At 42.1% G+C, this 27,831-nt stretch overlaps 1 protein-coding gene across 5 annotated transcripts in view; it reads left to right on the top strand.

Moving 5' to 3' along the window:
* The window catches only part of UBR4 (ubiquitin protein ligase E3 component n-recognin 4), a 77,684-nt gene extending 50,125 nt beyond the window's left edge, over positions 1–27,559 (top strand). For all 5 annotated transcript variants that reach the window (XM_068658603.1, XM_068658601.1, XM_068658600.1 and 2 more), the window contains 33 exons: positions 785–1,024; positions 2,169–2,307; positions 3,032–3,157; positions 3,332–3,460; positions 3,932–4,275; positions 4,517–4,607; positions 4,982–5,066; positions 5,469–5,596; positions 5,762–5,891; positions 6,381–6,538; positions 7,071–7,180; positions 7,719–7,860; positions 8,685–8,766; positions 9,716–9,889; positions 10,318–10,439; positions 10,829–11,026; positions 11,149–11,229; positions 13,358–13,445; positions 13,833–13,960; positions 14,383–14,490; positions 14,688–14,807; positions 15,543–15,733; positions 16,062–16,235; positions 16,759–16,858; positions 17,312–17,530; positions 17,799–17,912; positions 18,217–18,359; positions 18,667–18,792; positions 19,641–19,835; positions 21,700–21,924; positions 25,659–25,749; positions 26,300–26,462; positions 27,149–27,559. In XM_068658603.1, coding sequence (XP_068514704.1) covers positions 785–1,024; positions 2,169–2,307; positions 3,032–3,157; positions 3,332–3,460; positions 3,932–4,275; positions 4,517–4,607; positions 4,982–5,066; positions 5,469–5,596; positions 5,762–5,891; positions 6,381–6,538; positions 7,071–7,180; positions 7,719–7,860; positions 8,685–8,766; positions 9,716–9,889; positions 10,318–10,439; positions 10,829–11,026; positions 11,149–11,229; positions 13,358–13,445; positions 13,833–13,960; positions 14,383–14,490; positions 14,688–14,807; positions 15,543–15,733; positions 16,062–16,235; positions 16,759–16,858; positions 17,312–17,530; positions 17,799–17,912; positions 18,217–18,359; positions 18,667–18,792; positions 19,641–19,835; positions 21,700–21,924; positions 25,659–25,749; positions 26,300–26,462; positions 27,149–27,213 — 4,729 coding nt within the window. In that variant the 3' untranslated portion in view covers positions 27,214–27,559. The remainder of the gene's footprint in view (positions 1–784; positions 1,025–2,168; positions 2,308–3,031; positions 3,158–3,331; positions 3,461–3,931; positions 4,276–4,516; positions 4,608–4,981; positions 5,067–5,468; positions 5,597–5,761; positions 5,892–6,380; positions 6,539–7,070; positions 7,181–7,718; positions 7,861–8,684; positions 8,767–9,715; positions 9,890–10,317; positions 10,440–10,828; positions 11,027–11,148; positions 11,230–13,357; positions 13,446–13,832; positions 13,961–14,382; positions 14,491–14,687; positions 14,808–15,542; positions 15,734–16,061; positions 16,236–16,758; positions 16,859–17,311; positions 17,531–17,798; positions 17,913–18,216; positions 18,360–18,666; positions 18,793–19,640; positions 19,836–21,699; positions 21,925–25,658; positions 25,750–26,299; positions 26,463–27,148) is intronic.
* Positions 27,560–27,831: the final 272 nt, after the last annotated feature.

The raw sequence follows: 27,831 nt of genomic DNA, 5'->3' as shown, positions 1-27,831 counted from the left end.
GTTTGGAAACCAGTATTAATACCAATAGCACCTTCTGGGGAGTTTCACTGAGAAATGCATTTGGACCTTGCAATGCATCCAGCAGTGCTGAAAGTGTTAACATTACTTGCTTGAAACCATATAGTAGAGCTAAAATTAGGAGTCAGATAACCTAGCTCTCGACTGCTGCTTTACCCAGGAAAAATGCTCCTTTTTAATATATTGCTCAGTCTGGAGCCAGTTCTGCTTATATGCTTTCCCTTCTTACTTCTTGAGATGTTCTCACCAGAATCAGATCTCTTTGGCTTAGGGATTAATCTGTGCCTGCTGCTTATTGCTTATTTGAAGTCTTAATCCTCTGTGACATCACAAGTGGCTGCTGTGGAGAGGATTATGATGTCACAAAGAGAGGATTCTGACTTCAGGTTGAGAATAAGCAGTGGGAGCAGATGAGATCTTAAGAAATAAATATCCTGTTTTCATGCAAATGTCTTTACTAATAAAAAAAAAACGGAGGTGAAAATCCCTAGAAAATGTCTGTAGAATTAAAGTTTTTCCATGAGGCATCAACAGCTCTTTAATCCTAAACAGTCTCTCTCTATGAAGAGGATAAAGGCTTAAAATGTATTTCTGGCTACATATCATGTCAATACAGAAGCTAAGGAAGCGAATCCTAGAACTGCTCTCCATTCATCCCATTTAAAGTAGATTTGGAGCTGAGGCGGTTGTGTTTGGCTTCCCTTTGTGCGTGGGCAGGAGGGTACTTCCCTGTTGAAAAGCGATGTGGCTTGCTTTTCTTTCCCAGACCAGCTCGATGGCACAAAGCCAAGAAAGTCCAGCTGACCCCAGGCCAGACGGAGGTGAAAATCGACCTGCCACTGCCCATTGTGGCTTCGAATCTGATGATTGAATTTGCGGATTTCTATGAGAATTACCAGGCTTCCACGGAGACCCTGCAGTGCCCTCGGTGTAGCGCGTCTGTCCCAGCCAACCCAGGGGTGTGTGGGAACTGTGGTGAGAACGTGTATCAGTGCCACAAGTGCAGGTACGTCATCACAGTTCCTCCCCACCGAGCCAGCGCGAGGGGTTTATGGAGCCCTTGTGCTGTTGCCCATGTTGGATGTTCAACAAAATACCCTGCTATTTAAATGCGTGATTCTGCTTAATACAACTGCACAATCAAATTAGTTGAGAAGTATAAAACAGGCTTACAGGGATTTAATGTTAATACAGTCTAACAAAGGAAACCTGATACGACAATACTGAAAGAACACAGAAGTTTCAAATCAAGCCCTCAGAAGTTTAAAAAAGAAAATTCCCAGAAGGGAGGTTATTTTTAGCCTGTCTGTTCAAGGGCATGGGGCTGGAGTTCAATTAGATGGTTGCAGGGGGGTTCCCCCACAGGATCCCTGACTTAATGTGCAGGATGGACAGTACTCATTTGGCTGTTCAAAGCTGTTGTACTCTCCTCATTCAGAGCAGAGCTCAGGGCATAATTTACTGTGCACTATTCAAGCTTTCACTACAGTATTACAAATCCTCCTCTTTTGTGAGTTTTGTCTCCTCATCTGAGGTCTATTCTCCCCTCATTGTTGTCCCATATTCCTCTCAAATCCTCATGGGATTCAAGGTGTTTAGCAGATTCTTTACACAAATCAACTGATTATTGGTATATTGAAAAGTTTCCATATTCCCTGTTCATTTATGGGAGCTATAAATCAGTTCGTGTCATGCTGCTGTAGTCTGCAATAGGATAATAAGTATGCTGTCACTAGTCCCACTGCAACTGTGTAGAGAGTGAAAGCTATTCAAAGCCTAGACCTTACAAAATGGTTTCTTTTTATCTGTGTTCTTGTAAAGGGCACGATGCCCTAGTCTGACATTCTGCTGGGAATTACTGTAGTTGAAGTAGAATGGTTAGGAACAAATTCACGTCTGTTTCTGCTTACTGGCCAGAATGTGGTACCACTTCTATAAGGATTTTTGGTGCCTGATTTGTAGCTTTTGATTCTCATGTACAGCCTGTATTTCAGTCTTACTGTTTCCCCAGGACAGATTGGTAGCTTAGGCATTTTTGAGGGCCATCCTTCTCCTTTACATGAGTGCATTCACAGCTTGCTTCCTTCATTTTCTCAGTTACTTTGATAAGCTCAGCTGTTGTTCTCATATCTTTCTGGCTTGCCTTTCAGATCCATTAATTATGACGAGAAGGATCCCTTCCTCTGCAATGCCTGTGGGTTCTGTAAATATGCTCGCTTTGACTTCATGTTGTACGCGAAGCCTTGCTGTGCAGTGGATCCTATAGAGAATGAAGAGGATCGAAAGAAGGTGAGGCTAATAGCTAATTCATTAATGAAATGCTCTATCTCTTTGCCAAGTCAGCAGTTCAGGGACATCAGAGGCCCACCTGTCTTGTAAGTAACATGGAAAGCAGTGCTCCTTCAGCACTTCTCACCAACTAATGTGTTTCCCTTAATTCTGGTGATCTCACAAAATCCTCATTCTTGTTTCTGGCATGTTGAGAGGTATAGAATACAATCCCTTATTTACTGTCCTGATCCGCTAAGTAGATTACTTTTCGAAGACATTATTCAGTTCTTTACTTACAAACTAGCTATCTAGTATTGCATCTCTGTCTTTGTGTTGGACACCAGAACAATACTTGTGGCAGAAGCAAGATACAGGATTACCATGACAAAACTGTGTCCTCTGATTATACTGGCAGTGTCAGGTTTTCCAAAAGTATCGTAGCAAAGGGGAAGCCTGATAGCAGATTTGCTTGTAGAAGTTTCTGTGGCTTTTGGGAGCAAAGTGCCAATGCTTCCCTGTTGCACTTTCTGTCAGAAGAATCTTACTAGGCATTTTGGTACGTGGACTTTAATGTGTGGCCACCATGACTTCAAGGAGTCCGTGTACCCAAAGCCTTGCAGTTAGCATTGCTTTTCATTAACACAAAGAAAGACGAAAGACATGGGAAAACTTGGAGGTTGAGAGTTGTATTTCAGGAGAACTAACAATCTTGTCTGAATATCCTTTCTTCTTTTATTCATAGGCAGTAACAAACATCAACACTCTGCTGGACAAGGCTGACAGAGTGTATCACCAGCTAATGGGACACCGACCGCAGCTGGAAAACCTTCTGTGTAAAGTGAATGAGGCAGCTCCTGAAAAGCCACAGGTAACAAGGGACAAATGAATGTTGCATAGAACCAGCCCTTGCAGGAGACAGGCTTGCGGGGCACTGGCCTTTATACTACCAAGGACAGCTAAAGATCCTTGCCTCAGATGCTGTTCTGCAGCAGTTAGTTTTGTGCTCCATACGTGATTCCTTTTGTTTTCCCCTCTCTTTCAGGATGAATCTGGTAGTAGTGGAGGGATCAGTTCTACCTCAGCTAGTGTGAATAGATACATACTCCAGTTAGCCCAGGAGTATTGTGGTGACTGTAAGAACTCTTTCGATGAACTTTCCAAAATCATACAGGTATGATGCGCTTTAATTTGTATGTGGGCCATATGTTTTTTTCTATTACCAGATACAGTGCACATCAGAAGTAGAAAGTAAGATGTTGCTGTTCTGTGTTTAATGAAATAGATAACAATAAGTGATTGGCTGCATGTTTTCACAGAAAAAAATAACAAAACAATAATTTTTAAATTAAATTAATTTTTAAATTAAAAATGCTTACCATTAATACTATGGAGTCACATTTCCAGTGTTAGATTTCACGTAATATAGACAACAAGCTTTTAAACAAAACAGATAACTGGGACTTACGCTGCTATTTCCAATGGATTTCCCAAGTCTGCCATTGACATGAAGAATTTCAAGTTTTGAGAAAGTTTCAAATTTTTATCAGTAAAATACATAGTGAAAATAACTGTAAGCAAAATTAGCAATTACATACTACTTCACTATTTTATAATTCTCATTTGTCCTTTTCTGTGTTTCCAGAAAGTATTTGCCTCTCGAAAAGAGCTCCTGGAATACGACCTTCAGCAGAGAGAGGCAGCAACAAAGTCCTCACGAACCACTGTCCAACCCACATTTACTGCCAGCCAGTATCGTGCCTTGTCTGTTTTAGGCTGTGGCCACACATCATCAACAAAGTGTTATGGCTGTGCTTCAGCTGTCACAGAACACTGCATAACGTTGCTCCGGGCTTTGGCAACTAACTCTGCCATCAGGCACATCCTTGTGTCCCAGGGCCTTATCCGAGAGCTCTTTGACTACAACTTGAGGCGAGGTGCAGCCACAATGAGGGAGGAGGTCCGACAGCTCATGTGCCTTCTGACCAGGTAAGGTTTGGTTCAGCGTTCATAGCCCTGCAACTTTCAGTGAACTCCAGAAGATTGCATTCTTATAAAACCACAATCATGAGGGAGTAGCTCTACAGGGGAGATATCTTTGATTAGCAAACTGTAGACCATGACTGCTTGTTGTACGTTTGTCATCAGCTAAGCTGAAATCCAAGGAGCTTTTGGTATTTAGTATGAGCACACCATAATACTGTTCTTTTTTTTTTCCTTCTGGAATTAGGGACAATCCAGAGGCCACACAACAAATGAATGACTTAATTATTGGGAAGGTTTCTGCAGCTCTGAAGGGACATTGGGCAAATCCAGACTTGGTGAGATGTTTTCCTATTTCTTTTTTCTGACCCTCCGCAACTGCTGGTGTATTCTAATCATCGCATCTTCTCTGTTATCATAGTCTATTTGTAATACAGAAGATGTTTGTGTCTTGATAGGAATTAAGGTAAAGCACAAAATTATGTGATAGTAAATGCCTGAGTTTCCTCACATAGTTATTCCTGTCTTGGCTGTTGCTTGCAGCTCACCTTGCAGCTCTTTCAAACAGATTGCCAGTCATCCCAAACGGAACTGGGACTAACCTTACTTAGATGTATGTGTTTGAAACCTGTATTTTTTAAAATACCAGAAGGCAAAAAGGACTGCTGTATCACCAAGATTTCTTAAGCCTTTCAGCGTGTCTGTCTTACAGGCTAGCAGCCTCCAGTATGAAATGTTGCTGCTAACAGACTCCATCTCAAAGGAAGACAGCTGCTGGGAGCTCCGACTACGCTGTGGTGAGTTCAGACAACTAATGTGAAAGCTTTATTTCAAAATGCTATACCTAGGTCTGTGCACTATAGTAAGATTTTAAGGAAGGGAACTGATCCTGATTCAGATAGTTTGTGATTAGGATTAGAAGGGCAGTGAGCACCAGACAGCTATGTCTCTGGGTTATTGAAGGAGGAGTGCTGAGAAATAGAAAAGTGGAGGTGTAAAGGGATGGTAACTCTATGCTAGCCAAAACCAGAAGACATTGCTGTTTTTTTGTATTAAAAAAAAATTGTTTTCCATCCATGGTTTTATGTGATAGCTTTGATCTTACCTAATTCTAAGCACTTTTGATGTGCTGTGCAGAGCTGTGGAAGGTGTCCCATGAGCAGATCTTAGAGGCGTGAACATTTACATCTGTCTTTCAGCTCTCAGCCTGTTTCTGATGGCAGTGAACATTAAGACTCCAGTGGTTGTTGAAAACATCACCCTCATGTGCCTGCGCATTCTTCAAAAGCTGATCAAACCACCTGCTCCAACCAGCAAGAAAAACAAGGTATCATCTTAGATGCTGAGCAAAGCATCTGGAAATGATCTGGCTGGCACACCCATCTCAGTGATGAACAGCTTTGTGAGGAATCTAGGGGTTGCTTTTCTGGTCATAGGAAAGAGGACAGGCTGTGGTTTTCGCAAGAATTATAGATCTTTTTTTGTTTATAAGGATGTGCCTGTGGATGCTCTCACCACGGTGAAGCCTTACAGCAATGAAATCCATGCACAAGCTCAGCTGTGGCTCAAGAGGGACCCCAAAGCATCATATGAAGCTTGGAAAAAGTGCCTCCCTGCCAGAGGTAGTTCTGTGTTTTTAACTTTGTGCAATTTTGTGAAAGAACATGTATGTCCTTCCAAGTTTAATAAGGAATATAGTTCTATAGAGTTGTGTTGGTTTCTGTCCATCTGATACCATCTTCACACTTAACTGTATAGCCCATAGAGATTGCGATACTGACCTTTCTGGGCTGTGTTGCTCAAACCCTGAGCAGAAAATGCATTGTGCCTGAAGATAATCAGTGGAATATCAAAAATGAAACTTGCTGTTTATCTAAAATGATACCAGCCAGCTGAAAAGTTAACTGAATGTGCTGAGAGGCTGGGGGATTCGCACCTAGCTTGGAAGTGAGCATAGCTCCACATAGAAGTGAAAATAGCAGCAGAAATAAATGAGAAGCTGCTCAGCATCTCAGCTGGAGTTTGGAGTATTCCAGTATGAAGAAGTAAATATAATGTCAGTTTGCTGTTAATAGTTGCAGGCAGTTCTTGAGCTGTGTTCAGTATTGCAGGTATAGATGCCAATGGGAAATCTCCTAGCAAAGCAGAGCTTCACCAGCTCTATTTGTCAGAAAAATATGTCTGGAAATGGAAACAATTCATGAGTCGCCGTGGGAAGAGAACTTGCCCTCTGGATCTCAAGCTGGGACACAACAATTGGCTGCGACAGGTAAATGTGTGTGAAAGTTCCAGTGTGATGCACTGGCGGCTTGTCAGTTCCATAGGGCAGAGTTGACCATCAGAGAACATTGGTAGTTTGCCATATTTTGTGTATTTTGCACAAGATATGAATGGTGATATGTGAGGAGACTCTAAGTGAGTTAGGTTTGCAGCTTTGTTCCACAGAAATGTTAATCCAATAATCTGCATGTTTTTAAATCTCTGAGCCTTTAATTGCCACTGTGCATTACCTGTCCAGTAGCTGCATTTTGACTATTGAATTTTCATGGGTCCTGTGCAGTCTTTCCTTCCTTTGTATGTGGATTAGTATGTTACCTACTTAGTGCATTGTTTAAACATTTTGATGGAGAACAAAGTAGATGTTCTCACAGGATCAAGTCTTCAGAGGAACAAGAGAGCGTTGCCTCTCGGTGTCTCTAGGACACCAAACTGTCCAAATGTATGGTGTGTCTCTTTAGAAAAGTATCACTGGTTTATCTCTGCACATCAAATGATACCATATTTTAATGTTCTTGCCATAGGTGCTTTTTACTCCAGCCACTCAAGCTGCAAGGCAGGCTGCGTGTACTATTGTGGAAGCACTGGCTACCATCCCCAGCCGTAAACAACAGGTCCTTGATCTCCTTACAAGGTATTTCCATGATGCCACCCTTGGCAGCTCCAGGGTTATTTTTCTCTAATTCCCATGAGAAACATTCCCTTCTCCTGGTTTTTATCACCCCTCTCCTTATTCTCCTTATTATACTTCTGGTTCACATGTCCTTTTTGGGCTGGATTCTTAAGCTTAATTAGCTGGGATGATACTGTTTAAATAAGACTTTTTTTTTCTGCTTGTCAGTGTGTATTTTCCAGAGGCAAGCAGAGGGTGTTCAGCTGTGCGGGCAACATTTTCTCTGCCTCTTAGACAACAAAATAATAGGGAGAATGCTCTTCTAAGTACTGTGACATAACCTAGTGCAACTGATACTATTAGCACAGTTGGTCACCTCCTAGTTGGGACAAGATATCACTTTAGCAGTAACTAATGGATGATGGTAATGTTGTTAGCTAGGAAGGACAAAGAATGAGGATAGATTTCTGGAGCCTTTTTCCATCTTTCGTTCTGCAGTGTCCTTAAGCTGTGAATGCAGCTTGTGAAGTGGTCGTCAGTTTGTGTTTCTCTTTACTAGCTACCTGGATGAGCTGAGCATTGCTGGTGAATGTGCTGCCGAGTACCTGGCATTGTATCAGAAACTCATCAAACCTGCCCACTGGAAGGTCTACCTGGCAGCCAGAGGAGTTCTGCCATATATTGGCAGCCTCATCACTAAGGTACGGGATTTTATGAAGGAACTAAGTAACAGCAGAAAACTTGTCCCTGACCTGTCAGTTGATTTGTCTTTTGTGTTTTGAAATCTTCATCTCTTTGTTCAGTTGCTGACCCTTGCCAGGTTTATGAAGTTCATACTTCTTGTTCTGTCATCTCTGAACAGAAACAGCTACAGTGGTTTTAGTCCAGCAGTAGCTGGGCCTCTGTGTAAACTGACTTCCACACTGCCTTGCACACGTTAATTAACTGCTCAGGGGGCAGCTGTGCTAACGGGTATAAATATTGCTGCACTGACTTGGCATCAGATTCAAACGGGAAGCTGTCTTAGGTGCCAGACTGGACTCAGAAAGCCCTTACTGACGAGGGAGGATTAGGTGTGCTACCATTCCTTGAGTTTGAATTATGGCCTGTTGGAGAAATGCATTTAAGCTGCAGTCTTCAAAGTTAGTTCTCAACGGTTTACTGGTGAGAAGAAGCTGTTGGGCGCTGATCTCAGCTGTCCAACAAAGAGGGAGACACCTTCCCATGTTAATGGTGGCCTTAAATCCACCATGGAGGGTCACTAGAGCAAAGCAGTGATAACAGCCACGAGGTAGGTGTAAAGATAAGATAAAAGAAGGATGTTTGGGTCAATTTTTCTCTTCTCCCTTTTCTCCTCACTGCTGCATTGCAGTTCTGGTTTCTCTGTGGTTGGCTCTGTTTCTTTGCTTTGCTCCTTTGCACCCTGCAGGTCAGTGTGTTAGGTTGCAGTGTGTTAAATGCTCACCAGCTAGTTATTATTGGTGTTTTGGTTTGTTGTCCTAATAGGCTTGTTAATTATTTTCAGGAAATAGCTCGTTTGCTGGCCTTGGAGGAAGCAACACTCAGCACTGATTTGCAGCAAGGATATGCATTGAAGAGTCTCACAGGTATGTGGTGGCATCAGCGCAAGTCACGTAGTAGGATTAGAGATGGGAGTGATTGTTGTTCTATAACAGCATGTAGCAGAATGTCAGAGAAGTTTTTTGCAATTGTTAGCATTGGATTTTTGCTATCCATTTAACATTCAGTCCTTAAATAGATTTTTCCATAGCTTTTGTGGTCAGTTTTAGTGTTCAGTTACCTGAAATGGGGTAATGTATCACAAGCAAACTTTACGTATTGCTTTTCTTCTCCATTTCTTGATGATATTTATTGAACGGTGTAATTCCTGGTGATGTTGCTGGTTGTTTCTCACTTACTGTATGGTAGCTTTTTTTTTTTTTTTTTTTAATCTTCTGGGGCATGCTTTTTTTCCAAAAACTTGTTTGAAATGGGAGTACATCATATTAACTGGGTTGCTCTTTTTCGTATTCTCTTCCACATCCTTCAAAAATCAGTGGACTAATTCATAAGACCTGGGTTCTTGCCAGAAAAAGCATGTTGATAAATGTTATGGCAAAGAATCCAATTGTCTGCTGATTCTTTACTTTGTTATAGGATCAATGAATATGGTGATGAAACTGATGAGTCAAATCATCAGAGCTAACTTAAATGTTTGAAGGGGAGCAGTCATTTGTTTTTGAAGTATCTTAGGACAGAAAAATGTCAAAAAGTACAGACTTATATCAAGCACTTAGTTCATTTTAACTTTTCCTCATTCCCTCACCATGTTCCTATATGGAATTTAAAAGCAGTGCTTGCAGGCCAGGGTTTTTCCTCCAACTGTTCAGTTCGTAGATAAGAGCTTTAAACCCCAAACTGACAATTGGAGTCAAAACAAGCCATTTCATTGTGCTGCTTTTGTGCTATTGTGCCCTATTTGCTGGCCATGTGAAATTCAGAGCTAACAAATCACACACTCTCCCCCACTTCCTTGAATATCTCATTGCTTTATAGGTCTTCTCTCTTCCTTTGTGGAGGTGGAATCCATCAAACGGCACTTCAAAAGCCGCCTGGTGGGTACAGTCCTAAATGGTTACCTGTGTTTGAGGAAGCTAGTGGTACAGAGAACAAAACTGATCGATGAAACTCAGGACATGCTGCTGGAGATGCTGGAAGATATGACAACAGGTACAGCCACATTGGTTCCATAAATCCAAACTCTGGGTCAACCAAGATGAAAAAGCAAATAGCTACAGCCACATAAAGAACTTCTTACTAAAAGACTACTATAGTGAGGCGGGTTTTTTAAGGCTTAGACCTTATAATATTTCCTTTTGGCACGGAAATGGTAAATAACATTCCTGGAGTTGTCTCCTACCTTCCAAGAATTTAAGTCTCCTCTTATTTATGGGATTGTTTTCCTGCAGCCCAAGCATGTAAAGAGGGTTGTTTCCTACTAAACATACCAATAAATAACTTTTAATCTTTTGGGAATGTAAAAGAAGGCAGTAGAGTATTGTGATTATTGCGTATGCATTTATTGTCTATGTTGAGTTAAAAATGGAATTCATCAAACTGACTCTTGTGTCTTTTTTAATACTCCTGTTCCTCGGCAGGCACAGAATCTGAAACCAAAGCATTTATGGCAGTGTGTATAGAGACTGCAAAACGTTACAGCCTTGATGACTACAGGACTCCAGTTTTCATCTTTGAGAGATTGTGCAGTATTATCTATCCTGTAAGTATATAAATAGCTGCAGCATAACGTATAAAATCAGACTTGCTTGTGTATTGCCAAAAAATAATAGTCTACAGTATTGATTTCCTAAGAGCCAATATAGAACTGTAGTAATACACTGTCCCATTTTCGGGTTAATAATGAGGTTTCCTGCTGTGGCATGCTCTGTGCAAAGAAATTAGAACCGTCAGTATTTCTTCATGTTAAGGAATTTGCTTATTAAGTGATAATAGATGTCCTGTAAAGTTCTATGTGTGGCAATGTAAAACAGGATGCACTAGTGATGAAAGTACTTAAGGTTCAGGGACATCTTGTCACTGCTAACACAACAGTGCAGGAATTTGGCTGGGGGAAAATTTGTTTACTCTGCCTCTTCTGCTGTTCTTCAGGAAGAGAATGAAGTGACTGAGTTCTTTGTAACGCTGGAGAAAGATCCCCAGCAGGAAGACTTCTTGCAGGGCAGAATGCCAGGAAATCCCTATAGCAGTAATGAGCCTGGCATTGGGCCACTCATGAGGGACATCAAGAACAAAATCTGTCAGGACTGTGACCTGGTAGCTTTGCTGGAGGATGACAGTGGAATGGAGGTGAGACTGCAGTGTGGTTTCTTGCACAGATGTGTGGGAACTCCATATCTAGGCAGTTGATAACTGCTAACACAGCAATGCAGTGTGAGCTTGTTCTGTACTTCTTATTTCTTCACTTTCAGCTTCTAGTGAACAACAAGATCATCAGTTTGGATCTGCCTGTGGCTGAGGTCTACAAGAAGGTGTGGTGTCCTACTAATGAGGTATCTATTATCTTTATATAAATATATATTAAACAGCACAAAGCACCTGTCATTTATATTAATATATATATATTCACACGAGTCAGGATTTATTTCTTGACGTATAATTCCTTCGTATAATTGCTCAGCACCTTTTTGTGCTCTCTTAGGATAGACTATTACTCAATTCTGCAGTATTAAGTGATTTAAAATCACATAACGCTGACCCAGGTGAGTGTATTGAACTTGTGTAGTATACCAGATATCTGATCTTCCTTCTTGAATAAGTTTTTTTACTTTCTGTTAGGTAAAGGACTGAATTTTGTGTCACTGCCTTTCAAAGAACATTTCATGCTCCATGTACGCCTGGCAGTTTACTGCATGTGTGCAGACTGAATCACCAGATCGCTCCATCTGTCTGTGCTTCAGAGATGAACTCAAATTACTTATGCAAAGAGAGCATCTAACGTATCTCCATGTTACTTTGCACTTCTGCTCTTGTGCTTTTCATGCAGGGATCTTCAAAAAACTGACAGATTCCCTCCCCCCAGTTTGCTTTTAGTAGTGGATATTGCCTGTTTTTCAGATAAAAGAAAGGGTCACACAAATCTTAAGGGACTAGTCCACTATGTCACAGTAGGCCTGTTTCTGAGATGCACGTGGTCCACAACAAGCTCTTCCCTTCCTTGTCTTGTGAGTACCAAAATAAACTCCTGATGAAGAGGAGTCCACCAAAGAGGAGTTTTGTTATGATATGGGGAATGGTTCTGATCAAACTTTATTTAAGTAAAAAAATCACTTCTGTGCTGCAAAATGGAGCCCAAAACTAGGAGTGGTAACTTTTTGGTAAGGTACCGACTTGAATAAGGAAGTGAGATGCAGGTCTCAAACTGTAAAGTCTTATTTGAACCCTGATTGAGTCCCTAAGGAAAATGAAAGCGTGGCACATACTGACCCAGCCCACTTGCCCGCTCCAAGCGGGGAGCTGCAATGCCTGCGAGACACAGAGCAGTACCCAACATGCTGCTCTTCTGAGATCCAGTGCTAGTGGGGAAAGGCAGTTTGCTCAGCATTACTGTCACTGTGCAGCTTTCATCTGTCTTCCTTTGTGAGCACCTCTGCAAAGCACTTCTGGAGTGGCAGCACACGTTCCCTAGGAAATAGACAGGCTAACAAGAAAGCAACCTCAGGCCCCTTTTTGTTTCCCTTGTCTCTCACTGGCTTTTTTTTGTTCATCTGCCACTTTACCAGGGCCCCTGTGGTGCTAATTGCGGGTCTCTAGCATGGCCTTTGAGCAGATCTTCCCCCCGGGGCTTTCCCTGTGCTTATGTATTTGCTGTGACATTAAGCACTGCTTATTCCATATTAGGCTTAGCGTGCTCTCTGACAGGTTTTCTCTTGCAAGGTCTCCTGCTCCCAAATCTGGGATTTTTCTTTTCTGCTTTTTATTCAGACCTATGGATTAATATGGAAAGTTCAGTGATATGCAGTCCATATTTCCAGCTTGAAATGCATCTGGAAAATTAGCACTTTCCCAGGGTAAAAGCACAGCTGGCCCTTTGGTGGGTTTGGCTGTATCATTGTAGTTAATATACTGTCTTACTGAAAGCTCATTAAATTGGCTTTTACTCCTCCTCTTCTATTTTCCATCACTGCAGATTTAATCTATTTGAAAGCAGTCATCCAATTAGCCTCTCTTGCTTCATTTACTGGGCTGTGCCCGCCCCCTGTATTTTCCAGGTATGTTGTGGAATACCTTTGGAGGAAAAAGTTGCTGTGAAAAGCAGTTTCTCTAGAGCTGAATACATGATTTGCTTGGCTACGTCTTTCACTGCTGCTAAAGGAGGAGATAACTATTGGAGGAGTTATATGGAGGAAGAGTCTGATTGTTACCAGACTGTCCATCTAACTAGCAATGCCAGGAAAAGCTGGACAGCCCAATAGATGATTTATTGAGGTTTTTGCAGGTGATGGCTTGACTGTTTGTTTTTAATTAATTTCAGTGAGGCAAGAATGATGAGGGAGTGGAAGTTTTCCCCATGTTATCATCTGCAGTCCAAGCACTGTGGTCAAGTGTCTGTTGCTGTAAAGGACTTGTAAATGTGTGTCCACAGAAGCATAGTTAATATAATGCTCTCCTTTCTTGCAGGGGGAACCAATGAGGATCATTTACCGCATGCGAGGTTTACTAGGAGATGCAACTGAGGAATTCATTGAGTCTCTCGACTCCACTACTGGTAATGCACTTGTCTCCTGAAAGCTGGGATTAGATTTGAAATCTGAAGTTTGCTGCAGAGCAATGATACTATTATCCTTACAGCAGCAGGCTTAAAGTTGATTGATGTTTCTTTTGCTACATTTACCTGCTTCACCTAGAGTGGAGAAGGATTTTAACAATTCTTTAAGTCTGTACTTTAAATTTGAACACTTGCATGGCACATGACTGTTCTGCCTGTCTCTCCTTCATGTTCCTGCTCATAATTCTTTTCAAATTCGACACTTGAACTGCTGTTAAATGTGCCCTACTATACTCTCCATTTTTGCCGTGCTGTTTTATTCCCTACGGGCTGCATGAGCTTGCCAAACTGACAGCTTCCTTTCTTCATGATCTGTCTGTCCCATAGATGAAGAGGAGGATGAGGAAGAAGTTTACAAGATGGCAGGTGTCATGGCCCAGTGTGGAGGCTTAGAGTGTATGCTCAACAGGCTGACTGGAATTAAGGACTTCAAACAAGGCCGGCACCTCTTAACTGTGAGTCTCAGTTTCTGTTCTCTGGGGTCAGGAGATACATGATAGAAAATGCCACAAGCATCAGTGAAGTTTCTACTTTTAGTTGTCTGCCTTGTGTAGCAGATTAAGTGTTGGAGCAGATTAACTAATTTACTAGGAACTGAGAAACTCCTTTTCCTCTCGTGTTCCTTTTGGTTAACAATTCTTTGCAAAGACTTTGAAGTGTGTAGAAATTGATAAGGCTAAATCCTACCTTGCTGGAGTTGTTTTCTGCCTTGGCCTTTCTTGAAAGCCAGAGCTGTCTAATACTGGTGTAATAGTCTGGCTTGTATTTTACCCAGAAGTCTAGAAACTGGCTACATTGTCAGGTGCTTTTAGTTTCAGCAAAATCCTGGTACTCATTTTGAAGGTACCATCAAGAATGCATTCTCTGTGTTTTGTAGGTGCTGTTAAAACTGTTTAGTTACTGTGTGAAAGTGAAAATAAATCGTCAACAGTTGGTCAAGCTGGAGATGAACACTTTGAATGTCATGCTGGGAACTCTTAACTTGGTAAGGACAACATGGACTTCCATTAATTGTTCTGTATGGAATCCAGTGAATTTACCTCTGACTGTCGTGTTTATTTATGACAACTACAAGACAACTTTAATGTTGCTGGACTGGCGCTGCAAATAATGTGTTAACAATTCATTACCTGGAAGTAAGTGGAAATGTGTGTTACAATAAACTGCTGCTGTCTTCTCCAGGCTCTGGTAGCTGAGCAGGAAAGTAAGGACAGCGGAGGAGCAGCTGTGGCAGAACAAGTGCTTAGCATAATGGAGATTATACTGGATGAATCCAATGCAGAACCTCTGAGTGAGGACAAGGTGAGTGCCTGGGGCTCGATGCGCAAATGGAAATGTTGACTGGGATTCAAGGCTTGCAAGCACCTTATTACAATGATGCTGAGCTTCAGGAGCTGTAGAGGTGTGCTAAATAGGAGTCTAAGCCTTATTATGCTTGCTGGCGTGTCTTAGCAGGCCTTGAAGGTAGGGCAAGAGGAGTGCCCTGAATCAAAAACACTGCAAGACTTATTTTGGATGATGCTTGCATAGTCCAGGTGGAGGTTAGTAAGCATTGCTTGGATCCCTCCCCTGATACTTTGGGCCACAGGGCAGTGAAAGGCAGGAAAAGGCACTGCACTGCTTTGTTTTCAAGTGTTTTTGTACTTACTGAAAACAGGGGTGTTTTTCCAGCAAATTGAATAAGAACTACATCTTGAGTACACTGAGAATGAAAAGAGTTTCTTGCTCATCTTTTGAAACTATGGGCTTACAGGAATCTGACCTCCTTTGGGCTGGGATTATTAGACGTTTTTGACTGGAAAATGCTTTAATAGTAGGCTGAAGAAGTCAGGTATCAGCTAGAGAAGTTTTATAGCCATTCCCGAAGGAATCTGGGAATGAGGATAGCTTTTTTTTTTTCTTTATCAGGCTATCTTATCAGGGTCTAGAGCTGTAATCCTTCCAAGACTGGAGTCTAACAGCTACTAGAGAGTGAGGGTTTCCTTGAAGGGTATAGATCTATTCCTGAATGTAAGTCATGCTCTTCTTCCATCGCAGGGTAACCTCCTCCTTACTGGTGACAAAGACCAGCTGGTAATGTTGCTCGATCAAATTAACAGCACTTTTGTCCGTTCCAATCTGAGCGTCTTGCAAGGCCTATTACGCATCATCCCTTACCTGTCCTTTGGAGAAATGGAGAAAATGCAGATTCTGGTTGATCGATTTAAGCCCTACTGCAACTTTGATAAGTATGTTGTCATATTATGACTAAAAGTTTGAAATCAGATATATTGATAAGCCTGGTTTTTCTCATTGAGGCTTGCTTCAGTGTAACGCAAAGCTTCAGAGATTCCTGGTACATAGGCTTAATTTCCTATTTCATTTCTAATCCATTTTGGAAAAAAACGTGTGAGCATGTTGCTTGGATAATAGGCCTTTAAAGTACATTCTGAGATGACGGGTCTGAATAGGTTTTCTGAGTCTGAACTGGAGTGTGTACGTGTATTCAATGATAATGTAATGAGAATTACAGATTTCTGGAGAGCCTCCAAGTCACCATTTGTCCTCCCTTTTCAGGTATGATGAGGAGCACAGTGGAGATGATAAAGTTTTCTTAGACTGCTTCTGTAAAATAGCAGCCGGAATAAAAAACAACAGCAACGGCCATCAGCTGAAAGATCTCATCCTTCAGAAAGGGATTACACAGAATGCCCTTGACTACATGAAAAAGCACATTCCCAGTGCAAAGAAGTAAGAGTCATTACTTAATGTGTATGGTGATCATGAACACCCTTTGCTCATTTCATCACCAAATGAAACAGTCTTCTGAGAAAGCTGTTAACAAGTCCACATTCAGAAGCATTTAAACTTTGCACAGCTGTGATGCAAAGGGTCCAGTGGAACAGTGCTACTGTGGGGATAAGCTAAAAAACCTGTAATAGTCCCACTTGTTACCCATCTAAGCTGGTTTCTGGGATATTATGATGTATGTATTTTCTGCCTGTTCCTTACCTGTGACACCAGAACAGAGCTTTTGCTATTGATGGCCAGCTCACAAACAAAACAAATCCCAAGGCTATGAGTTGACACGCTGCCTAATAGCATGCACGGCATAGAAGTGGGAGTGTGAATTTCATTTCATTAATTAATGGAGGAGGGACACGGGGAAGGGTGCTTGTCTTGCCTGCAGCCTATGCTCTGCAAGCTATGTGGCCAAGGGCCTTCTCAGAATGGGTGACTGCCCTTCAGCTGCTACCTCCTGTTTTCTGTGCAGTTTGGATGCAGACATATGGAAGAAATTCTTATCTCGACCTGCACTTCCTTTTATCCTGCGCCTGCTCCGAGGACTTGCCACGCAGCACCCTGCTACGCAGGTAAGGAGAAAGCCATCTTGAAAGCCAAGCAGGGCTTGGCTGGCTTGGTACGCTGCTTTTTGTGGTTGTAGCTAAGCAGATGTTTCTCTGCAAGTTGATTCTACACTGTTTTTGTTGGGCTTGGAGAGGCTCAGCAGCTTCAGGTAATTTAAGACTGTGAGCTGTGTAGTATTGATAGGCTTCTCAGGGCCTGAGGGCTATTTTAAGAATGCTGTCTATCCAGTGTCTTAGTAATGGCTGGTGTAGAGGCAAGTTGTCCCAGTCTTGTATGCAGTTTTAAGGCCCAAGGCGTGGATTGTAGAAGCATTAAAGAAGAAATGAAGAGGCTGTCATTGGCACAAATTGTTCTAGATCAGAGCTTCTGTTCGTTTGTGGTGGCTGGGATCAGAGGGAAGAGTTAATGTGTTGTGTGCCCTTTGTCTGAAGCAGGTGCTGTGTTTCAATCTCTGCTAGGTGCTAATAGGTACAGACTCCATTACCAATCTGCACAAGCTGGAGCAGGTGTCTAGTGATGAAGGGATTGGGACGTTAGCAGAGAATCTTCTGGAGGCACTAAGGGAACATCCAGAGGTGAATAAGAAAATCGATGCTGCCCGGAAGGAGACACGTGCAGAGAAGAAGCGTATGGCCATGGCAATGAGACAGAAGGCCCTGGGCACTCTGGGAATGACGGTAATGTCTGTCTGTGCTGACAGCAGGCTATTAATCTATTGATCTTTTATTTCTGTCCAGCTAAAACTGACACACAGGGAATTGTGTAAAGTGATTTATTGACAAATATTGTGGAGTTCAAACGTACAGTTTGCCTGGTGCTGCTGGGAGAGTAAATATAGTTGCTAGTAGAAGGCCGGGAAATGGGTTGGGCATTCCTATTACAGTGGTGAGGATGATGCTATTCATTATTGTATTTTTAACTTGCTTGAGTTGTTTTCTTTTTCAGACAAATGAGAAGGGTCAGGTAGTGACCAAGACTGCACTGCTTAAACAGATGGAAGAACTTATAGAAGAACCAGGTCTGACTTGCTGCATCTGCCGGGAAGGATACAAGTTTCAGGTAGAGTGTGATAAATTTGCAAAGCCCTCTCACCAACCTGTGGGAACTTGCTAGTGTCCAGTTACACAAGTCTTGGTGCATTTGCTCTGGGAGGTCAAGAAATCCTAGGTTTGGTTCTTGGAATCAATAACTGCAGAGACGGGCAGGACACAGAAGTGTGATTCCATTGGAAACTGGAAAAAAATGACTCAATGTAATTTTGAGATAGGGACTGAGATAGATGAAATACTTTGCAGTGTCAAAATGGCATAAAGTATGAATTGTTACATAGTATAACAATAACATATCTGTTGTGTCATTGCAGGCTACAAAGGTCCTAGGTATTTATACTTTCACCAAACGTGTTGCACTAGAAGAGTTTGAGAACAAGCCCCGAAAACAACAGGGGTACAGCACAGTCTCTCATTTCAACATTGTCCATTACGACTGTCACCTCGCGGCTGTACGGTACGTTCTGATCACCAGCAGGATAGTGGTGGTTGTTACTTTCCAAGGTGTCCTGTGAGCATGGCACCTGGCCTTCTAGCTCAGAATGGGTTTGCCTATGACTTGGTCCCTATGTAGCCTGCAGACAGCCACGGGCTTCTCTGTTGTAGTCTGCTTTAATGTGTCAAATTGAAATCAATACTGGGCACTTAAAACTGAAGTTCATAGCTTCAAGGAGCTGTGAAATTGCCAAGCTTTAGATAGTTTCCTAGAATAAAAGCTTGTGTACTTCTGACTTGCCTGGGTATGGCTTGCTTTCTTAATGCAGGCTCGCTCGTGGCCGTGAAGAGTGGGAGAGTGCAGCCCTACAAAATGCCAACACCAAGTGTAATGGGCTCCTGCCAGTCTGGGGACCTCATGTACCAGAGTCTGCTTTTGCTACTTGCTTAGCACGGTGAGTAGAAGTCAGTACTTCTCAAACTGTTTTGTATTTGGGTTAGGTGAGATGTTAGGTTACCACAGAGGCACATAAATTTCAAACTATCAAATCAAAGATGGCAGCTAAATCTTAGCAACCCTGAGTCATTTCAAGCTATACCATTAAGGGATCCAAGCTAGAGAGCATCTCCTAAAAAAGAATAGGTGCCTTTCTGTTTCTTGGCTTTGTATTGATGCATGATCTGATAAATTCATTACCTCTCAAGCCCCATGTCACTCCTGCATGCATGCCGTGTGCATCTTTAGGAGTGTTAATTCATTTGCAGCCCAGTGACCCCTGTTTTACAGAAGAAACGTATCTGACACCAACAGATTACTTTCTGTAGCTTTCTAAACCTCTTGATGTTAATGAGTTACAATAACTGACCACTTACGTAGAGCACAACAAGATTGTTCATCCTGTTGTCCATGTTCTGGATCACTTTGTGTAGAACTTGTACAGTCATGTTAGAAATTAGGAGTAGTAATATCTCGAATGCATTTCTGCCAAGGAGTTGTATTCCAAGCCATGGACGTGGGAAAATAATATCGATGTGTGTATATACGCAGATGGAATTAGCTTTGCTAGATATGCAGATGGAATTAGATTTGCCAGAGTAAGGTTTCTTTTTTTGTCAGACTCCCTTTGGGGAGGTTAATCAAAGGCAGCAGTGTGTGCATTTTTGTATTCTGTTTGTTCTTTAAAGCTGTGCTATAAGATACTGATCAGATTCTGTGTTCTGACTTATTTGCAATGTGGAAAAAGAAACTTGTTAGAGTTTATAAAAGGTTTTTAATAAAGTAACACTTACTGCTGTTTTTCAGACACAACACGTACCTCCAAGAATGCACAGGGCAGCGGGAACCCACCTACCAGCTCAATGTCCATGACATTAAACTGTTATTTCTCCGGTTTGCAATGGAGCAATCATTCAGCGTAGATACTGGAGGAGGAGGAAGGGAGAGCAACATACACCTCATTCCGTACATAATCCACACGGTGCTCTATGTCCTCAACACGTCAGTATCTTTTAGTAGCAACCTCTTCCTTCTACTCTTAGTTTTGGAAAAGACTATAAAGGGAAGCAGTCTGTGCTTTGTACGTGTGTGTGGTAAAAAAAGGTGGGAAATCACACGAGTTTCAGAGGGAAGCACATTACACATATTAAACAGACTGTAACAGGTTTACATTATTCAGAGTAAAGCATTGCAGCTTGTAAACATGCTGGATAACAGGGAATCAACTGAGTAAAAGCAACTGGGACTTAGCTTCTCTTTCCATTCTAGATATAATTACCACCTATGCGGTGAGTAGCAGTGTTATTAGATTAAAGAAACGCTGCCAGCTTAGCTTTTTGTGGAGCAAACAGTGAAGAAACAATATGAAGAAGAAATTGTCAGCTGAAAATAACCTCGGTATCATTTTTGTCTGACATGAAAATAACTTGATTGGTTTGGGTTCCGGTTTTAATGTACTGGAATTCTCTTGTAGCACTCGGGTTTGTCAAAATGTCAAGACAATCTTAAGATTAAATTTCTTTTTACCAGTAAACAGCAGCATACAAACACTTCTGCTGAAGTGTTTCAGTAATATCGTATTTATACAAAGTGTAGTATCTAAGTGTATAAATTAGACACTTAATTCTGGTTAATGAGCTGGTTCTGATAGTACAGCATCTCAGGCAAAAATATAATGCCTTTTATTTTTGTAGTTAGACACTGGAAAGTAATATTAATTATATTGAGGGTATAAATGTTAAAATAAATGCCTCTTAAACCAAGGTCATTCCAAACAGAGTGCAACAAAATCTCAGCTCTCTTTGCCGCCTGGAACTAATCAACATTTTGGCTCTAATACAGTTTGGCTATTGTTCTTAATATCTATCGCCAGATTCCTCTCCTATTGTTTTCTGAGTCCCTTGAGAGACAAATAAATGAAACTATTCTTTTCATCTTGTAAGTCTGCTTAGTGGGACCAGAGAACCCGCTGTGTGGCTGTTGTATAAAAATGCATTATGTAGTTTCCAAACATCACTTTTTTTTTTCTTTTCTAAAGATGTGTTTGATACTAAACGTAGAAAATAAGAACTACTGGTTGGCTACCAGCTGCATAATGTAGCAAATGAAAATTTCACGAAATACTAACACCCAGACACAGCTTTATCTGTTAGTGATACTGATTTATACCTCCTGATAGGGAGGACATACGTAACTTAAAAATCGAGGGACCTACCTGGTTGGCAGACTCTTCCTGATGAAGTAGAGCAATAGACGGTGATAAACGGCTCTACATCTTTGCAAGAGTTTACAGTCAGCTCTGGGTCATCCTGACTCCTGAAGAAAGTGAACCAGGAGACAGGAAATAAATATAGATACAGATATTTAAAATATAAAAGCTAACGGTAAATATGTTATTTTATTTGTTTTTGAAATTGGCCTATATCTCCTCGACTGCTTTTGCAGGAGATGGAATTTCATGAATTGATCCTCAAGCCTGGCTGCAGGAGCTGCAGTCACATGCTTAGCATCAGCCAGGCAATGGTACAACCTGAACACACAGAATGGCTGGCCTGACTCTTTGTCCCCTAACAAAAGGAAAAATAACTTCACAACGGGATTGCCCTCTAGTGGGGCAGTGCCAGCTGGCCTAGAAGCCTCTCTAGTACGATAGGCAGCTCCATGGAAAAGTGAGTGTGCTAGACTTGCATGCCTCGTTGTGAGCAAACTCTCAATCAGTGGATGAATTTGGGAAAGATCTGGCAGTGCAAAGCTAGAGGTGTTTTTTCCTGTGTAGAGCTGCTTAAATGCAGTACCCCAAAGCTCCTGAGAAGTTGCTAATAACATACAAGAGCCAAGAAAATTGATAAAAGTTCTTGTGTTTCAGAACTCGAGCAACCTCGAGGGAGGAGAAAAACCTCCAGAGCTTCATGGAGCATCCCAAGGAGAAGTGGGTGGAGAGTGCCTACGAGGTGGATGGGCCGCATTACTACACCGTGCTGGCGCTGCACATCTTGCCCCCGGAGAAGTGGAAAGCCATGCGAGTGGAGATCCTCAAGCGACTCCTCGTTACCTCCCACACGAGAGTGGTGTCACCAGGGGGAGCCAGCAGGTCAGCCACCACCTACTGCTGCTCCGCAGCTGCCAGCTTGCTCGTGTTACTGTCACAGGAGCCACAGCCTCACACAGGAAGCTATGGGGAGCTGAGGAGAGGAGTGAGCGTATTTTAGAATAGCAGATATTAACCCTTTCTGAGTAGTTTTGTGCTCAGTGTTGCAGTTATGGGAGGAGCATTCAGTTTAGCTGATTTTTGGAGTAGATTTGTCAGTCGATCGGTGAAAGAAGTGCTTTTCCTAGGTGCATAGCTAGAAGTTAAGATGAAGACCAAGATGCTGATTCTTCCCCACTTCCAGTAAGTTGTTGTAAGTAGAGCTGCTGTTGTGTGCTCTTTCAGAGCTGTTAGCATGCTCTGTGCTTGCCTGACTGAAAAGGCTGTTTCTGTTTTCTTTGTGATCACTGCAACAGCTTCCTAAAATAGAAATAGAAATCAAATGCCATTGCTCTCAAGAAATAAAAAAAAAAAAAAAAGAAATCAATAGCAGCTGTCATGCACTTGAGAAGTGCGAGAATAAATGGCTGTGCCTGCCTGACAAAGAAAGTATTTCCAGAGAAGGAAAGGGAATTCTAGTTTCTGAAAAGATGATTTTAAATAGCTGTCATTTAAGAATAAATTCCTTATTATTCTAAGTCATCTTAAGGGGCATTCTTATTCTGATGACATTAATTATGCGTTTGATAAAGTAATTACATTGTAGTTACATAAAACACAGCATGCATCAATGCTATTAGAGGCATCAGAAGAGCTTCCTTGCACTTAAAGGGGCTATAGTACCGTTTTCTGTGTTAGTTTCTGCTGTTCAGGCTCAGCCTGTTCTGTGTTTGTGTCTCTCATTTCCACCACTGCTGCCTGAGTTTTGGGAAAGGGGGTGTGACAGGCACAGGAGATATTATCTTGGAGGGCTGCTTGCTCAGAAACAAGGGAGTGCAGCCTTTCATGTGGCCTGCAGAGGAGACTGGTGAAGCAAAGCTCCTGTGTGGGATTGCCATAGGTGTTTGGTGTTTTTGAAAATCCTCAGTTAATGATTTTTCTTTCCAAACTTATCTCTAGGTAAAGACGTAACAAAAACATTGAAATGGCTACAAGAAACTTCCAGCTAGCCCTCTGATCTCTGGAATTTCAGGGGAGAATACTCAGAAATAGTTCTCAGGAATTATGTCAAGGTTTATTCAAGGGCTTTCTTTAATCCCTGCAGACTAAGAGAGCACAAAGCCTTCCACTGATAATACCTCTCAAATAGAAATATGGCAATTCTGATTTCCAAGGTCTCGTTTTATTTATTCTTGTGGAAAATCAGGAGGAGGGTGATGGACGGTGAAGTTCTCTGCGGATAAGTGCCAGTACCTTGGCTCCACAGGCTGAGGCAGAGAGGAAGCTAGTGTCTGTAACGTCAGAGTAATGTCTGCATACAAAAGATTAAAATTAGCATTCCATGTTTGAAGCAGTACAGGGGTGTTCTCTGGGAATGCCACCATTCCGAGTACATTGGAGTGGTGCAGACTGAAGGTTGAAGAAATGCAAGGACTCGCTGCCACCTTTGCTGGCAGAGATGGAGGGAAGTTGCTATAGCAACTATCAGTGCATCTAAAAGCAGCTGAGGATCACCTCCTGCTCCTAAAACGGGCTTGTAAGTCTGATTAATGAAGATGCAGGCGATGCTATGCATTCCCCTGTGTTAAATGAAGGCAACAAATACTGCCCATGCCCTGTTAGGTGTTCTGTTCAGCTGCTCAGTATCCTTCCTGTGTTATTAAATATAAGACAGAAGTGGGGAGAATCTAGCCAAAAATGTGAGACTCATAAATTCTGCCAGTTTGTACCCCAGGGCATGTATCTCCCCGAATAAGGATGAAAGTAAATAATTACTGCAACCCACCTCAGAAGGCTCTCGTAGCTGTTGGCTCGTTATCCAGCACTGCCTCCCCTGTCCCTCAGAGAACTTAAACCGTCTCCTGTCTCTGCCAGCAGCTACAACTATTGCAGTTTGTCTGCAGGACCAAAGGGAGAGGCACACAGCAGCTTCCATGTTTTAGAAACTCTTCAAATTTAAACCCAAAGACAAGGTTACCAGGGTGGATGGGAGTTCTGGGTTTCTCCTTTTTTTTTGGTAAATATAGTTTACAGATGCCAAAGAAATGAGTCGAATGGCTAATTACCTGCTTGTTATTACTGAACCAAGAATTCTAGCTAGAAGAATCCGGTAGACACTTTGCAGCATAGCTTTCATGTGGGGTTTGAGGGGAGAATATTCTTTGATATTTTTTTTTCCTGTGCTCCTGACTGAGACCTTTGTAAAATATTCATGAAAGAAATGAGGCTCCCAAAGTGTTAATATCTAACTTTCTGCTGGAAATCCATGCATAGCTGATGAGCCTGAACCAGCTTACATTAATGAAAACGCAGCAGCTATTTGTGAAGTGGATGTTCCAGAAGGTAGCTACCCAGACTTAACCCACAAGGGCCTTTTAGTTTTCAATTAAAGGAGCAGACTCCAATTATACCAAAACCAGTCACATAAAAAGAAATTCTCTCTTGCAGTACTTGGGAGTGTAGAATTAGCCTCCCTCTAAGTTGCTGTTCTTCCCGTGCAAATTTAGTCACCTTTACTAATTGGTTTTCCTTTAAATAATTAAGCCTAGCTGCCCAAGCAGACTGCCACCTACCAGGCTGTCTGTTCCAAGGGAAAGAAAGATCATGTAGTCACACAGACATAACCTCTTAAAATAAGAGCAGCAAGATGTTCATATCACACACAAAAAAAAAAACACAACACAAACCAACTTGTGTCAGATTGCAGCTGGTGGTCAGATGATACCCTTTTGTCCTGCTGACTTCTGTCAGTGGCAGCTGGACTGGTTCTAGATACATTTAAAAAAGCTTTTTTTCAAAGCTTTTAAGTGGCGAGCAGGAAGTATCTTGTGACAGAGGCAGCTGTACCTGAGAAACGCATGCAAGAAAATTCCAAACCCATTAGAGTTGCTGGCAGGGAGGTTCAGCCTTGCCTCAACCTGTTGGTGATTAATCCTTTAAACTTTGGGAGCTGTTATCCCAAGACATCTCTACAGCTTTTATAGCATTTTTGCAGCCGGATTCTGAAAGTCCAAAGGCAGAAGTCCTTTCATGGCCATAGAAATCTTGTTGATTACAAGCAGGTATTAAATAAAAATTCCTCCATTTCATCAAGGCTCCTTTTTTTTGGGCCAGGGTGAGATAGTTCCCTCAGAGTCTTTCAGAAACAATTCCATGAGATAGAAACAAAAATATGTTCTCTGTCATTACTACAGACTATGTCCAAGACCTGGATTTAGTTATTTTTTGGGGAATCTGCTATGCTGCAACCAAGGAGCATACAGCTGTACATTCTTCTTCTGTCTTTGTTGGAAAAAGAGCTTTGCTGTTGGATTCCTAGGTAGTCTTAGCAGTCCTTTTGCTTCTTTGCTTGTTTTCTTCCTGTGAAATACGTTTTTATTGGCTCACCTGGTTTGGTTACAGTAGGTACGGCTTGTAAAGCAATTTCCTAGCCACAGGAATCAGTGTACAGAAATCGAGGATGCCCAATGTTTGTTTCATGTCCAAGACCACATAACAGAGCTTACTGAAAGCCATTCCCCATGCGTATTATCGATAGGCGTTTTGGCCGTTTCAGCTTTCGTGCTATTCATCAAATCGTTCGCCAAAGCATGTGAGTAAAGTGATTAACTCAAAGATTGATTTCATTATCTTCCTAGAATGACGGATAAGGCAGTGAAGGAATATGCAACGTACCGCTCTGGCCTTCTCTTCTGGGCCCTTGTAGATCTCATCTACAACATGTTCAAGGTAAGAAAAACATTAAGGTTCAGCTGTAACTGCTTTCTAACCTGAGGAACTTAATGCATTTGAGTTAGAAGGCAGGGTGTGAAACCCCTTTATCCAAGATCCTCGTAAACTTGGCCTGCCTGTGTGAACAGAAGGGCTGCAAGAGGTTGTCTGTGCTTTTTGCACTCTAGAAATTTGGTATCTGAAGAACTGAGAAACTTTTCCAGTGTGCAGCTCTCCTCCTGTACGTGTACTTGCTTATTTTCCAAAAGGATGTTCAGGACTGCACTGGGGAAACACTTGGGTGAGGAAAGAGGTGGGGGCATCGCCGCTACCAAACAGAAGCTTGTAGCTTCCAATGAGGGTAAATAATTAGGGTGGGAAAATGCCTGCAACCTTTTCTGCACTCTGTACGAAAAGGTTAAAAAGTCATTTGTGGGGTAACTCTTTTATGTGGCTTATTTACGAGAGGCAGGGGACTTAAGTCCAAGGGCGTCAGGAGAAGGCAACAGAGTTTAGAGTTCTTCTTTGGGCTGATTTGCACTAACTGGTCCCATTTGCCCCCTTACAGAAGGTGCCTACCAGTAACACAGAGGGAGGCTGGTCCTACTCTCTTGCTGAATTCATACGACACAATGACATGCCAATACACGAAGCTGCAGACAAGGCCCTAAAGACCTTCCAGGAGGAGTTCATGCCAGTTGAAACATTTTCCGAGTTTTTGGATGTGGCTGGTAAGCTTTGCTTTCCCTTTTATAGGCTGCCTTATGCAACTCGTGACTTGAGACAGCAGCATTCCTGACACGGCGGCGGCAGTTTGTTTGTGTGAGGCAGAGAGAGGAGGAGACCTTGGCACTCCAGCTACTGCCTCAGCTATTTCACAAACAGATGAGAGGCACACTTGAGCATCCCCAGACAGGAAAATTTCTCTCACCTGATCCCGCAGGTCCTCCCCTGCTTTGTTAAACATAACTACTTACATCACAGCTTAAAGGTGTTTTGGGGTATATGTGATTTAGAGGCTGGTAAACAGATGAGGCAGCCATTCAGTGCAGTGCGAGTTTCTGCTGTAGGGATTTTATTATCCCCAGGAGCTGCTGAAAATTCACTTGCAGAGAGTCTGTTCTTCTCTTAAGAGTTCCAGTACCTTGGGCCAGTCTCTCATTGTCCAATGTATGGAGCTAGCAGGGTCTGTGTAGTAGTTCTGTTCCACAAGAGCAAGTATGGATTTAACGTATACATCTCGGTCCCTGCTGCACATGCATTCAGCAAGGGTTTATCTTCATCTGCTCCATACTTAAAATAACACTGCAGCTGTCATTATTAACTTACTATACATACACCCTAGCACAAATCCATAATGTCGGCAGGAGAAACTGCTTTGTGGAGCTAACTGTTCTGTATTGTCTTTTGTTTAAAGGGCTCTTATCAGAAATCAGTGACCCTGACAGCTTCCTCAAGGATCTTTTGAACTCCATCCCCTGAGCCACCAGCACAGAGAAGCGTTGGGCAGAGACTACACTAGCTTGCCTTCCATCCCTTTGTGTTCCTCCTTGTGCAGCCTGTCCCTTCCCTGAGGAGTGCTGCAGTTTATTGGGTTTTTGTTTTGTTTGTTTGCTTTTTTTAATTATTATTAATATTTTCTACAGTTTTTCTTCCTGGAGTGATTTGGAATTTAGATTCGTTTTATCTTCTGTTTCACTGCTTCTGTCTGTAAAGCTTTGTCTATTTGAGCTGGTTGAAAAAACTTGTACAGAGGAATACATACCAGTAAATCTTAATGCTTTAGTGTGCACCTCTTTGAAGTTAAATAAATCAAACAAATGGGTAAGATGGGTTTGACTAGTATTTTAACCATGCAGTAGCTTAAATGCCAAATTCTTTCCCATCTTTTCTTTCAGAGCTCCTTCTTTCAGGGCTCAGAGCTGTTGCTCTTTATGGCCCATAGTCTGGACAAGGAGACACAGGAAACAAAGGACTTGTAGTGAACAAAGCAGCAGACTGGCACTGTGTTTACTGATTGTACATGCAGAGCAGGTTTCCCATTGTGGGACATGAGCCTTAGAGACTCGTGGATTGCAAGGACAGTGAATCCTTCCACCC

The sequence above is a fragment of the Anas acuta genome, chromosome 22 (assembly GCF_963932015.1).
Source record: "Anas acuta chromosome 22, bAnaAcu1.1, whole genome shotgun sequence".
NCBI lineage: Eukaryota > Metazoa > Chordata > Aves > Anseriformes > Anatidae > Anas > Anas acuta.
The sequence above is the reverse complement of the archived record's forward strand: the minus strand, read 5'-3'. Positions and strand labels throughout refer to the sequence as shown.